Source organism: Eublepharis macularius, chromosome 1 (assembly GCF_028583425.1).
Source record: "Eublepharis macularius isolate TG4126 chromosome 1, MPM_Emac_v1.0, whole genome shotgun sequence".
Classification (NCBI taxonomy): domain Eukaryota; kingdom Metazoa; phylum Chordata; class Lepidosauria; order Squamata; family Eublepharidae; genus Eublepharis; species Eublepharis macularius.
The window spans coordinates 52,353,894-52,368,840 of NC_072790.1; the positions used below are offsets into that span (position 1 = coordinate 52,353,894).

General features: G+C 41.0%; 1 protein-coding gene across 1 annotated transcript in view; it reads right to left on the bottom strand.

Moving 5' to 3' along the window:
- Positions 1-14,947, bottom strand: part of RNF144A (ring finger protein 144A) — a 76,378-nt gene that overhangs the window by 38,794 nt on the left and 22,637 nt on the right. The window contains exon 2 of the mRNA XM_054998176.1: positions 1,026-1,171. Within this exon, the coding sequence (XP_054854151.1) occupies positions 1,026-1,171 (146 nt within the window). The remainder of the gene's footprint in view (positions 1-1,025; positions 1,172-14,947) is intronic.

A 14,947-nucleotide genomic window follows, 5' to 3' on the forward strand; every position in this document is an offset into this window, starting at 1 on the left:
CACTCCCATGTTTGTTCTATTGCCCTCTTTAAGAACCAGATGTGCTTTTATGAAAAACAAGTGATTTAGTATATGCTATTTTATACATCATGACCATCAATTTATTTCAATACAGAATCAGCTCCAGAGAGTCAGCAATAATGAAATCAGAAATAAAAGAATAGAATAGAAATACAGTAAGAATAGGGAGGGCACATGCAGTGCGATGAGCAGAGAACAGTGAACACAGATTGTGGGTTGGGGGGGGGGGGGTTCGAAGAGATGATACCTTCCTCCAACAAGGAAATAAGCTATTGAGGTTCAGTCAACTGCCTGCATATCCCCCCCCACTGCTTGCATACCCCCCACCCCCCCACACACAATCTCATAATAACTGAAGCTTGTTCACCTAAAAATCTGACGGGGGCACATATTATTATCACATTTGCATCACTCCCTTTTAAGAACTCTGGGTGGTGCCTATGGTTATTATCCTGTATTCCACACCACCACCACCACCACCCCTGTGAAGATGGTTATCTGTCAAAGTTACACAGTAAACCTCATGGCTATGTGGATAACTGGGTTTGTTTATGAGTCCAAACATCTACCCACTACGTCAGCATTTAACTCTTTTATTCCGCCATGCTCAGGCCTGACACATAAAGAAAAATGGCTGCTTCCTGCACAGGTTTTGCAATATTTGCCGATCACCAATAACGCCTACTGAAGCGCTCCACGGGGCCTGGTATCCGAGGGACTTGAATAACCTCAAGCAAGCTCTGATTAAGCAAATAGGAACCTTCCATCTCCTTTCGTTTTGGTAAAATTTGGGGCTGAACACTAAGAAGTCAAATGAGGCCACGGCAGACCTAAGTCTTGGGCATGGGACTGAAGTCCTGCTAAGAACAGTTCATTAAGTACATACAAATTTTACTGACAGTAAGAGAAGCAAGATGTTCCACAAAACAATTCTTTCTGAATTCAGTGGGAATTCAAACTGTGCAGCCATGGACCACGTTGCAAATTATTTGACGTGTACTAACCAGAGTACAAAAGATGCATTGGCACTGGGCTATCCTTGTCATCTGTTCCACAGGATATTCCCCAAGACAGAGCTTACAGGATACAAGAGGATCAAGCACCAAGTCCCAAGTAGGCCTGTATCTTGCTGTAGTCATTGCAGAATAATCTGAAAGAGGAAAAAGAAGCGTATGAGCTGATTTTTTTTTCAGAAACTTCACAAGCCCTTGAGACAACCATACTTTGGATCAGCATCCTGCATGAGCCTGTTCCCACAGGGGACTTAACCTTTCAAGCCTACTTTGGTTTGCTGATTGAACTTGGGCTCCCCAACCTGTTGTTATTGTTTTTAAGGGGACGAAAACACAGGTTTTAAAAGGACATGTCTTTCCCCCATTATTAAAATCTCTAATAACAGCAGGAAGCCAAACTGGATTTCAAGGATCAAATCCCCTTCCCCTTATTCTATGATACCAATCAGAATTACAGCTATGCAGACAATTTGTTTTTTATGGACTGATTTGAGTGTCATGATCTTCATCATGTCTATTTTGGCTTTAAGTCAGATTCATCAAATTCTATTCAGCTTGCCAGTAACTCCTTACCTGTTCTAACATTACAAAATTGTTCGCTCCTAGAGTATTCATATTTATTTCAGCATCCTGTAATATCCAAAGAAAGGAGTCACAAATATGTTCCTGGTCCTAAATAAGCCCCCAGCAAGGCATAATTGAATACAGGGGGTGGGAAGAATGGTGGCAGCAACCCTTGCAATGAGATGCAGGAAGTGTCCTAGTACAGGTGGAAGGGTAGAATTTATTTTGTTTGCACAACAGGACTGTATGGCTTGAGCCTGCAAATGGCTGTATTGCAGCACAGGCACACAGCATCAGGCAGGATATTTGATCTATTCATCAATCCTTTTATAGTATGATGAAGTATCTGATGTACAATTTACTTCAGCAATACAAGAGTCACGTTAAAGTGGGAACTGAAAAAATAAATTTAATCAATTCAAGTCATTACTCTGTTTTGTTAAAAAAAATTCTTAGACTGGCTTCTTGGGCTTTTACTTTCAAAGCACACAAAAGTGGAGGCCTGATTCTTTCCCAGTTCTGCTTATTTTAAAAAGTAGTGACTATTTACACATATTCACCCTTTCACTGGTACCCTGATGTGGAGCCAATGTATTTTCTGCTTGCTATCTATACTGGAGCACAAAATGCAACACAACAAGCTGTCCTTAGAAAGGAATTCTGTCTTCTGCTGGTGAGAAAAATCCATGTGCTTAGTTGGTGTAGAGCAGAGAACAAAGAGGCTTGTTTATTTGTCAGTAAGCAAGTGGGAGTAGAACACTTGACATTTTGAAATCTAGGGTTATGTTATTTCCTGTTGAGAAGAACTTTAGGGCTAGACTATGAGCATCAGCATGCAACAGGCACAGAATCCGAGGGGGGGGGGAAGATGCCAGTTCTGCTTTTTAATATCAGGGGGTACCTCCACAGGGACCAAAATAGAGGAACAAATGGGAAGACTTTTGAAAAGGGAAAGTGTCACGAAGAGTAGGCAGAATGGCACAGAGTGTAATGTAACTTGTTTTATTTAACAACCTATCTGTATGACAGGCTATGTTTTTACTGACTCATAAGACTTTACATTCATCGGCTGACTTTTTCACCTATGAAATAGCCTCTTATAACTCTTTCTTTGCTACCTATTCTGCTTCTCTTGATAGCACATTTCATCCAATCCAGTTTCACAGTGGGACTCTGCAGCAGAGATATGACGGACCTTCTAGGAACCACTGACCTAGCAGCAGATATGTCATAAAGGGCCTGAACACATGAAACTGCCTTATATTGAGTCAGACCATTGGTCCATCGGAGAACTAGTGTGGTGCAGTGGTCAGAGTGTTGGACTAGCATCTTGGAGACCAGGTTCAATTCCCAGAATATGGGAACAAAGATTCTGGTTTGGGTCCCTTTTCATGGGATATGATGTCCTAAGTAGGTTCGCGTAGATACAGTATGTGCAGAATCAATGGAAAATGGAAGCTAACAGAAAACATAATAGGGCCTGTTGCAGATATTACATTTATGAATTGGCAGCTTTTGAGAAAAGAGCTCCCAAAATGTGGGGATAGTTATCCAGACAGGAATACACTTGTGCCATTGCTAGCAATTTCCTAGCAAAATCTAGTGTTACCTGGACCAGTTTTCCCTGGGAAATGCGTAAGAGAAAGAAACAGAAAATAAATGAAAAAACTCTATTACTAATATACCCAAAAAATTACTGAAGTACATTTGTAATTTGGAAATAGCTTCATAGTATTATGGTCTACTTCTCCTAAACTAAAGCACTTCGTCACAAATATGCTGCTGCCTGGACTGTCTCAAACACAAATTCAAAATTAACTTCCAAGGTAGTGAATTATTAATTTATTATTACTTTCTTTCTTCAGGCTGCTTCAGAACAGGGTTTAGCAACATGAGCGAACTAACCCGATTGAGGAGGAGAATGCAAGATTCAGAAATAAAGTTAGTTTTGGTTTGAACTAAGCAAACTAACTCGCAATCCCTGTTTTACCTGGGGCTTGCTGGAGGTGAGGGGCCAAAAGAGTGGAGCCGCAGAGTGCAATGCTGAGCAACTGGCTTGCAAGACCCATGCACAAACACATAAAAAGATCCTATACAGCCAAAAGGACACATCTATTAATTGCCATGAGACTGCAGAGACCAACCCCCTGCTAAAGTGAAGAAGGGCCTAATAAAATGAAAAGGTAGCAGAAGCAGCTTTTAAACCAATTACAGGAGGATAGCCAACAAGAGCAGGAGAGCCTCCAGTTTGGGACATGTGATAGTGTAAACACTCCGGATATAATACTGGTAGGAACACAATAGAACTTCAGAGTGAGTAAAATGGCAAAGGAGGGCCATCTGCAAAGACAAAGGGACTGAGGAAGCAGAGGGTTGTTGGAGAGGAAAACACATTACAGGTGAATGTTTGGTGCTAAATGTCAATGTAGATATAGAAACACGGTAGAATGGGGAAAATCAATGGGATACGGTCATCCCTGGGCATAAGCTCTATAGGCAGGACAGGGAGGGAGACACTGGAGGAGGGGTTGCATTGTATATCAAAGAGGGCATCGAATCAAAGACAACAGAAAACATTACATGAATGAACTCCCAAACAGAAGTGATAAGTGTGGAAATATTGGGCCCTAAAGGAAGGTTACTTGAAAGTGAGGGTGTACTATTGTCCTACTGAATAACCCTTGAGGCTAATCTCTAGGTGGAGAAAAAAACAAGAAACTGACTAAAGCAGATAGTGTTGTGATAATACCCTGGAACAGCTGGTCACAAAACCAGAGGGGCAGGGCTCTTGGACTTAATTCTGAGCAGGGCTGAGAGATGTAGTCATTACACCAGCTAGAAACAGAATGATTCCGCACACGTTGGATAATGTACTTCCAATCCTCTTTATAGATCATTTGGAATGGATTTTTGTGTGTGTGGAACAAAAAATCCACCTCAAATGATTGATAAAGTACATTGAAAGTGCATTATCCAAGGTGTGCGGAATCAGCCACAGTGACCACATGCTACAATAAGTTCAGCATTCTTGTCAATGGAAAGTTACCCCTAACATTCAAAACACTGATTTCAAAAAAGAGAACTTTATAAAAATGAGAATAGTTAAAAGGAAGCTGAAAAGGAAGCACAAGAGAGTCAAATCTCTAGAGGACGTTTGAAAGCTATTTAAAACCACATCAAATGAAGTCAGGATAAAATACATTCCCCAGGTGAGGAAAGCCACAGCCAAGTTTAATAGAATCCCTGCATGGTTAATGACCCATGTCAAGGAAGCCATAAAAAGGAAAACGGATTCTTTGAAAAAGCGGAAGATCTGCCCCAATGAAGCAAGCAGAATGGAGCACAGGGTCTGCCAAAGAAGTGTAAATTAATCATTAGGCATGCAAAAAAAGAATTTGAGGAGCAGATAGCTAAAAGTATCAAGACAAACAATAAACATTTCTTTAAATATATCCAGAGCAGAAAGCCACCCAGAGAAGCAGGTAGGCCCTTGGATGACCAAGGAATAAAAGGACTGCTAAAGGAAGATGGGGCGATGGCAGAGAAGCTCAATGAATTCTTTGCATCTGTGTTTACCACGGAAAGTATAAGGAATTACCCATGCCACAGCCACAATTTTCAGTAAGGCAGTCTGAAGAACTGAGTCAAAATTGAGGTAACAAGGGATAAAGTTTTAGACCTACTGGAGCAACTAAAAACCGTTAAGTTTCCAGGTTCTGATGGCGTACACCCAAAAGTTCTTAGGGAACTCAAATGTGAAAATGTTGATCTACTAACCCATAGATATTAACCAGTAATAAGTGATGACTTATACTAACTGGTAAGTGATACTAACTTATCACTAAAATCAGCCACTGTGCCTGGAGAGTAGTAAATGCTACACTAATTGTTTTAAAAAGGGTCCAGAGAGGAGCCAGGAAATTAAAGGCCAGTAATCTGTCCCAAGTAAATTAACAGAAACTGTAAATCAGAGAGAGAATTGTTAGGCAAACAGCGGAACAAAGCCTGCTGAGAGAAAATCAGCATGGCTTCTGCAAAGACAAGTCCTGCCTCAATCTTTTGAAGTTCTTTGAGAACGTGAACAAGCATGTAGATAAAGGTGACCCAGGAGACATTATTTACCAGGACTTCCCAAAGGCTTTTGACAACGTACCTCACCAAAAGACTCTTGGGTAAGCTTAATAGCCATGAGATAAGAAGATGTGTTCTTGTATGGATTCAAATTAGGTTAAATTACAGGAAGCAAGAATAAACAATTCTCGTAATGGAGGGAAGTAAGCAATGGGGTCCCACAAGGATCAGGGCTATTAAGCTTGTTCATAAATGATCTGGAACTGTGGGTTAACAGTGTAGTGGCTAAGTTTGCAGATGACATGAAACTGTTCAGGATGGTGAAAACCAAAGCTGACTGTGAAGATCTACAGAAGGATCTCCATACATTGGGTGTGCGGGCAACAATGTGGCAAATGAAATTCAATGTAGGCAACTGTAAACTGATGCCAATTGGAACAAAAAATCCCAAGTTCAAGTAAATGCTAGTGGGGTCTGAACTTGCTGAGATCAAGAGGAAAAGAGACTTTGGGGTAAAAATGGATAGGCCAATGAATGTGTCAACCCAGTGTGCTGCAGCAGTGAAAAAGGCAAACTCTATGCTGGGGATCATTAGGAAAGGTACTGAAAATAAAACAGTCGCTATTATAAAGCCTTTGCATAGGCCTATGGTGTGTCCTCATTCGGAATACTGCATGCAGTTTGGGCCACTGTATCTCAAAAAGGACACTGCAGAGCTGAAAAAAGTACAGAAAAGGGCAACCAAGATGTTTAGGAGGATGGAGGAGTTTTCCTTTGAGGAAAAGCTGGAGAGTCTTTTCAGTTTACAAAAGATGTGACTAAGTGGTGGGGGACATGACAGAGGTTTGTAAAATTATGCATGGGGGTAGAGAGAGTGGACAGAGAGAACTTTTTCTCCCTCACCCAAAATATTAGAACTTGAGGGCATCCAATGAACCTGAGAGATGAAAGGAAATGTGGTAATTCTGGCTGCCGCGCAGCGGATTGAGCTGAGGTCCATATTTTGTCCCCTTGGAAGGAGGAGGAGGCAGAGGCTCTTCTTATATTCTTAAAAGATTTCATTTTGTAAAATATGCTAAGAAAGAATTCTTGAATAATTTTTTTGTAAAAAATATGCTTATTGAAGTAAGATCAAGATTTTTTTTTTTAAGCATCCGACAGGTTTGGATTCAATTACCCTTGGCCCCTACAGATGAAACAGAGTTGTGGCTGAGCAGCAAAGCACCTGCTTTGCATACAAGTTCCTATGGGTCCAACCCTGTCTTTGCTAGTAGGTGATGTGGAAGTCCTCTGGCTGAGATCCTGGACAGCCACTGCCAGTTCTAGTAGACAAAGCTTCATGTGTTCTGATATCCCTAATCAGGTTAAGATGAAATAGAATTAGGGCTGAAGTTAAATCTAATCCTTAAAAAATAAACTGAACTCACTGCAGATGTAAACATAAGTTAAGTATGCCATAATAGACTTTTGACATTGAAAGCAAGCAAAGAGAGAGGACCTTCGAATTCTACCATGATAAAGCAATTCTGCCAAGAGTTAAAAACAATCAGAGTGAAATCATGCCACCTCTGCTGATGGATTTTACGACATGGACAGATGCACAAGAAAGTATCTGTGAACAGCTAAAAGACATTCTTCCACAGAAATGAGCGTTTTATTTTAAACTTGTGAGTTTTTTTGAATATTCTAGAAGTAATTTTACATCGCTTGTAGTTCAGAATGAAGATTAACTCTACAGCAGCAATGCTCTGGAAAGAAATCACAAGATGCCTGTAACAAACAATCTGCTCTTCTGTGGAAACAGTCAGCAAAGGAGAGACGCATATGAAGATAACAGGAGGAAACTGGACTTTCAATCACAGTCTTATAGGCTTAGCTATGCAAATAAAGTGAAGGATAGATTTTATATCAGATGCTAGAGTTCTCACATTACCTCCCGTAAAATTTCTTATAGCATTTTTCCATGCTTCTGAAACACGCAAGATATTTTCATTGCATTAATCTGCACTTATACTATAAGGGTAATGGATGTTAAGAGTGCCTTCCTATACATAAGGTGCACAAATACAAACAACCCAAGGCTAGGCGCGTAGGGATTTATGCTCCTCTCCTTTTATAGGATAGCTGATGCTGGGGGGCAGGATTAAATCAAGGCCTGGCACTAATAGTGAGAATCTCTTCCTGTATACATTTGCTCAGAGCTATTAAAATATAAAAATCCTAAAGGACACAGCTTCTTTATCTAGGGGCTACAGAAATCACATCCACCATCATTCTGCACAGCTACTATTTATTTCAACAGATCAGGAAAAAAATCCCAGTGGATTGTGTCCACTGGCACCTATAAGTGGATGTACCAAGCTTGGGAAACACATGTCATATTGTGCTGACTAGGCTCTATGAATGAACACAAGTTGTCCTGCCAAGGAGCTATTCTGGGAGGAATTTTCTTTCCAGACTATGGTCCCGAGGAGGTTATTTTACCTTTCTAAGCCTACCTTTGTCAACGTTACTAATTATTCAAGGCTCCATGAAGAGATCAAATGTACTGGATTCCTGAGCAAATTCAGGCACTCATTACAAAGCATCTGCTTGTACGTTTCAGAACTTCACATTCCAAGTAGCCACAGTGGTTTTGGTAAAACATCAAACAAAATCTTCCTCCAGCCATGTCCTGATGTGACATTCAAGTGTCTCCACTCCAGCAGAAGAATCCTGAGATGCTACCAGAAAGAAGAACTAACAAGGGGCTATTTAAAATACGAAACAAAATACATTCAGGGTTCTGACTGCTTACAAATTAAAAATGGTGCCACTTGGGAATTCCAATATTTTCCCACCCTGTACAGGGCCTCTCGCTCCTAAAATTTCTAAAATTTGAAGAGTGTGGAAGAGGGGAATTGTGGTCTCTCTACTGAGGCTTGATTTTTACCTTTATGTTCAGTGTAAACTTCCACTATAAATGATTTTTTAAAAGGTCAGAGACTTCTTTAACCTAGACCAAACTAGCATTGAGACCACTATAAGACAGAAAAATCAATAAAGCAGTATTTTTTTCTCCAATTCATGCCCTTGAGATCATACCAGCAAAGTTTATTTCATATTTAAAGTAACAGCCAGAACAAAAGTATCAGGAAACATCTACCTACGCTGCAATGTTTAGGAGCCCATTCCTGCAACACTATTTGTACTTTGATATCCACTTGTGGTTTGCTTGGGTTGATCTCTGTCTATACTGTCAAGCTTGGAGACAGGCACACACCACAGCAAGCACTTGAAAAGCTACTACTGGGTACTGCACAGAGTGACTATGTAGTGAGATGTGCCGTACTTGACGTCAGAGGAGTGGCTCCAAGGTAGGAAGCATCTGTTTTGCATGCAGAAGGAACCAGGTTCAATCCCTGACATCTCCAGTTAGAGGATCAGAGAGCGAGCAGATGATGTGAAAGATCTCCACTGCTAGTCAAAGTAGACAAGACTAATCTCGATAGACCAATGGTCTTACTCAGAAATTAGCTTCTTGTGTTCGAGTTAGCCTACCCTGATTAGAAACCTCAAATGCGACATGCAGAAAGGATTGTATGAACTGCTTCCCAAACTGAAGCACAAGAGATACATGGATCAGAGAAATGTTCAAGCATACTAGTAATCTGAAATCCTGCTGCTAAACTTTGTCAGGGCTGGGATTTCGGTTAACTATTGTGGGCTGCCCAACATAGAGCATGCCTCAAACGTTGACCAAACTTCAGTAAACATTTTGGTTAATGCAACTATGAAAATGCTAGTATTTTCACTATTTTAGTGATTTACCTTAATAAGCACTCTGTATTTTCACAATATCTACATTTTCACAATACTCCAGTTCTTTCACTGTGGTGGCTAACATCATCACAAGCAAACAGGCACAGTACACTACACACGATTTTCACAAAAGGTCCAAATAGATGTAACGGTGTTCACAGGTTTGCCCTATGAATGCTGCTGCCATTTTAAAGCAATTTAAAAGGGCTTAATCCTGACCAGGGCCACAGAACAGTCGGTTGAGGTGCTTTTATTTCCTCCGCACTTTATCAAGTGCTGAAACAGCTGTGGGGGGAGGGGGAGAGATACTTTTTAAAATCAATTAAAATGGTAGCGGTATCCTCAGAGCAGACCTGTGGACACCATCATGTCTATTTTAGCCCTAATAAACATATGAATCAGGCTTTGTGCTGAAATTGGTTCTCTAATAGAGATGTGTTTTTTTTTAATCTTCCCCTTTCTCAGTATAAGCAATACAGAGGTAGGAATGTGTCTTCAAGAAATGTCATCTTCAAAAACTATAATAAATGCCTCATTTGAAGTATTTATGAACAGCACTTTGGGGAAAAAATGATTCTAAAATGGCCAAATAATGGCTTGTTGAATATTGTAGATGGTAAGCATATTTCAAAATTAAGCTTGTCCTGTCTGCAACCAAGCCAATTCAAAACCCAAAATGACCTGCTTTTCACTCAGCTTCTGGGAAGTTCATAGATGAGATCCCCCTTCAGTTGCCCAGTGAGTCATGTGGTAAAACAAAATCAGCTCTTGGGTCACCAATGTCTATTTAAGGCAATTCCACTGAGACAAGAGGGAATGTTTCTAGGGCACACTCTTTCATTACTGCTCTTTCATATTTATTTTAAATGACCACTGTCCCTTTAACGGCATTCTTATAGTCCCGAATTGCCACTTGGTATGTAAAAATAGAAACTGGACTGAAAGAGGGCACGTACCTTGGGTTTTCTTTTTTTAAATCTGCACTACCTAAAATCACATTTGAATGCTTACATTGGCATTTACAGGGTGTTTACATACATTCACAGTAACAAATTGATTGGTTAACTTTTCCCTTCACTTTTCAAGAAAAGAATTTCACATGCACCTAGAAATATGTATAGAAAAGATCTACTCTTAGAGCTGGTGTGGGATAGTGAATGGAACAATGGATCAGGAAATCCTTGCTTTGAATCTTGCCTCTGCCCTGGATTTCCTCTACACCCCCTATCTGCAATATAGGAATAACAAGAGTCACCTACCTTGCAGGTTGTATATACTGTAACATGCTCATGGCAGTCGAGCACTCTGAACACTCAAAAACATTATACAAATGCGGTGTGTGAAATTAAATTACACTAAACTAAATGCAAGGTATTTCCAAACTGATGGCAAGGGTGGGGGAATGTTTGTTCTAATCGTGGTCTTCAGACATTTGGAAAAATCTGAGAAGTTTCATCTTTTAGAAGGTGTGAGTAAAAATTAAAGGTTTGAGTGTACTGCACAAAGGAATTTCCTGAGCTTCAGTGGTAAACCAAAGGCATGGCAGGCATTAATACTACCCAAGGAAAGAAAACGAGAGGTTATACAATGTTTCTGAATGTGGAAAAGCACTACCCAGATTGATTCCCAAAGTCTGCTGTACTATATAGACAGGGCAGCCCATACAGTCCTCAGAAATACCAAGATATAAAACTCCCTGAATGAACCAAAACAGTTCTGAGGCATCCATCTTAAACAAGCATCTTATACACTAAAAGCCAAGATCAGGGCCACTTGCCAATAAAAAAGAGGGTTGCATTTACTTGTAACTGTTATTCATTGACCTCTTCTGTGCAGGCACATGGGTCTGCACATGCGCAGGCCAGCCACTCACGAGGGGCTATGTAGCTTTAAAAGTCCTCTACGGGAGTGCCCTTCCCCTCTGGAGCACATGTGTGGCTATTTCCTACCCAAACACCCCATGCTACAGGCAGTTCACACCCTTTTTCCTGCAGTTCTTCTTGTGTTACTGTGAATTAATCCTGTATGTGTGTAGCCAGGGCAGAAGGGAGGGTATGGGTGTCTGCACAAAAGACCTCGGAGAACAAGTTGCAGGTAAGTGCAATCCTATTTTCATTATCAGGCTACTGTGCAGCCCCACATGCGTGTTTAGCAACCTACGCACCAGAAGAGGCGGAGTAATGCTTCTCTTTTTTAGTGTTCCCATCTCAAGGATCAGATTTGTTTTGGCCTCCTACCTTTCCACATGCTGCTTTTATTCCCAGTGTGGGTGCCATCTTTTTTTGTCCACATGGTAATGAAATAAAGAGGGTTATGTTACGAGGTACGGCCATCATCACGGGAGTCACCGGTGCCATCATATCTCCCCCACCCACCCACCCTTTTAATTTTTGTATATACCCAATCGTTTTATTATGTTACGATGTTAGGACGACCAAAGGCGCCCAGTACTAAGGCTTTAGTGGTGAAAAAGAAAAAAAAGAGAGAGAGATACTAAATCAAAAGGAAACCCAAACTCGCGCATGCCAAGTAACCCCAAACACATAACTTTCTACCCAAAAAGCATAGACAACTAATCTTTGAAAACCTAAGAGAGATCCACATAACCACAACACAAACTGAGCCTGTCATTATATTGTTACGATGTGCCCTTTTTTGGTGAAGAAAACTTAATGACGTTATAACATCGTAATGTCATTGTTATTGCATTGTGTTGGTTTGTCTCCTGGTGTCGGCCTCTGCCTTCCATCTCCCGGGTGGGACTCTCCAGTTTAGACCATATGGGGTCATATATCCAAAACAAAAATGTCTACTCAGAGCAAACTAAAAGAAAACTAAGCATAATAATATTATGTCCACCATTTGCACAGGTAAAGTACTTTGCATAAAGCAACTGTCAACACTATACTATCAAAAACTCAAAAAAGAACTACCTGGCCCCTTTCACACATTCAAAAAACACTTGGGGACTGCCAGGAAAGGTGCCAGCAGGTGCCCTAATGCCCATGGGCACCACATTGGAGACCCTTAATGTTTGGCTCTGAGCCAAACTACAAGTGAAAGTGACCACAAGCCAGTTTGGTGTAGTGGTTAAGAGCATGGGACTCTAATATGGAGAGCCGGGTTTGATTCCCCACTCCTCCACTTGAAGCCAGCTGGGTGACCTTGGGCTAGTCACGGCTCTGTGGAGCTCTCTCAGCCCCACCCACCTCACAGGGTGTTTTGTTGTGGGGATAATAATGACATACTTTGTAAACCTCTCTGAGTGGGCATTAAGTCGTCCTGAAGGGCGGTATATAAATCAAATGTTGTTGTTATTATTATCATCTTCATCATCCTGTGGACAGATACCATTTTAAAAGCAGCTATAGTTCTTTAAAAATTGCCATGGGGCTGCAATCTCCAGGAGCTCTTGTCCCTCTCCCATCTTTTCAGGTGTCAAAATAGTCAAAACTACCACACACAGTAAACTTTCAAATAAACAAAATCAAAATAGTACTGGTCCTCAACAAACCTCTCTCAACATTTTCCTTACTGGAAATGAAGTTACTGTGCAAAGTTCAGATTCCACCCATACAAGCCCCCATTTTTATCAGTGGGAAACCTCTTGTAGACAGTTCTAAATTTGTTCATTCCAGACCACAGGTCACAATTAAAATGTACTTCAACCTTCACCACATTCCTATGATAGAGCTCTTCCTTCCCTTTAGAGACGAGTTTAAAGAAAACAAAACAGCACTGGGACTTGTGTAGGAAGGGTCATGTTAGTATTCATAGGAAAGGGTTTTTTGTTTTAGCGACTCTGACCAAGTTATGTTTTCAGTTTCCCCATCCTCTAAATGTAACAAACAAAATAACCACACAAAAAGACTACTTTTTCCCCAGGTATGCCATCTTAAATTTACATACAAGATACCAGTATATGTAGGAATAGTAAATTTTTTGTATATAACATTTTAGGGGCATTGTTTTACATTCAGGATGGTCTTCCTTTTGAGCAAATACAGTACTTGGGCAGATGGAACTCATTCCAAGCAAGAAGATAAGTAGAAAAAGAAAAGATGACAACCAGTTGGCCAGGTTTCAAGCAGTTACTTTTGACTTTCCTTTAAACAGCACACTCCTAATTCCCAAAATGGCATGTCACACACATTGCTCTGGAACTTTCCTCTACTTTAAAATTAGTTCATATTTGACATGGATTTAGGGACTTCCTGCTTGGGAAGCACAACCTCTACAGGTGCAAGAAACAAATTATGCAGTAACTTTTAATACTGCCCAATGTCTCCAGCAAATCAGAAGCAAAAAATAAAAATGAAAAAGGTGGGGGTCGTATGACCAAAGTGTTACAAGGGGTATATGCACCAAGTGGATCTTTGTGATCTGGCAGTCCAACTGTGTCATCATGTGTTCAGATCTTAACCCATGTTTTATGTGGCAGTGCTTGGTTCACTTGTGGCCATCTTGTGGAGGCTCAGTATATGTTAAGAGCAGCCATAAATTCAAATTCAACACACAATTTGATCATGTGAATTAAGCCTTTTGCTGAACAGGTTTGTGTGTGTAGGGAAGTTAGAAGTCTGTGCCCTGTTCAAAGACTAACCAAGACACTCACAGAAAACTGGGTTTTTAGGCCCAGTCTAGAGAATACCATTTTATTTTATTTTTAACACCAAACTTCACACATGCAGCAAACTACACAAAGCTGTCAAATAAAAGAACATTATTTATTTATTTCAATTTGTATTCCACCCTTCCCACAGCCTGCAGGCTCAGGGCGGATTACCATATACAGAGCAATAGCTTGACTCGAATGACTAGAACAGTTTTTCAAACTGTAGAAAACAGAGCATCCATTCATCCTGTACTTTTATTCTTTGGCTAGAGTATACTTAGGGTTGCCATGTCCCTTTATCCTCCCAGCAGATGGGGGGGGGAGAGCTTACCTTCTGTACATTCACAGTGCACTCCTATCATGCTGGCACAATGATGTCACTTCCAGGAAGTGAGGTCATCAAGCAAGGCGGGAAGCGTGCACATGTGCATTGCAGCGGGCCGATTTGGGCCCCAAACAGGCCCTATATGGACAGTCTGGGGCCCAAATTGGCCCACTGCGAAGCACAGGAGCACTCTTGGGGCAGTGTGATGTCGGTGATGTCAGCATACCAGCCCTGGGAGCATGCCTGGAAGGCCTGTTCCCCTCCTTCCCCCACCAGCCAGGTAAGCATTGGTGAGAGGCGAAAGGTGGGAGCAGGTGATCCCCAGTTCTCACCAGGGGAATGAGAACCCTAAATATAATGTACAGCTGTGTTGTAATGCAGAAGGAGTTTCCATTTGAAAAGGTTAACTTCCCAAACGATGTAGGTGTATTATTCTTCTATATTTTGTATCCTAACCATCATCCAAGGAGTACATCCAAGATAGCCAGCTGTAAATCAGCCGTCCTCATGGTATCATCAAAACAAACCTATGAGACG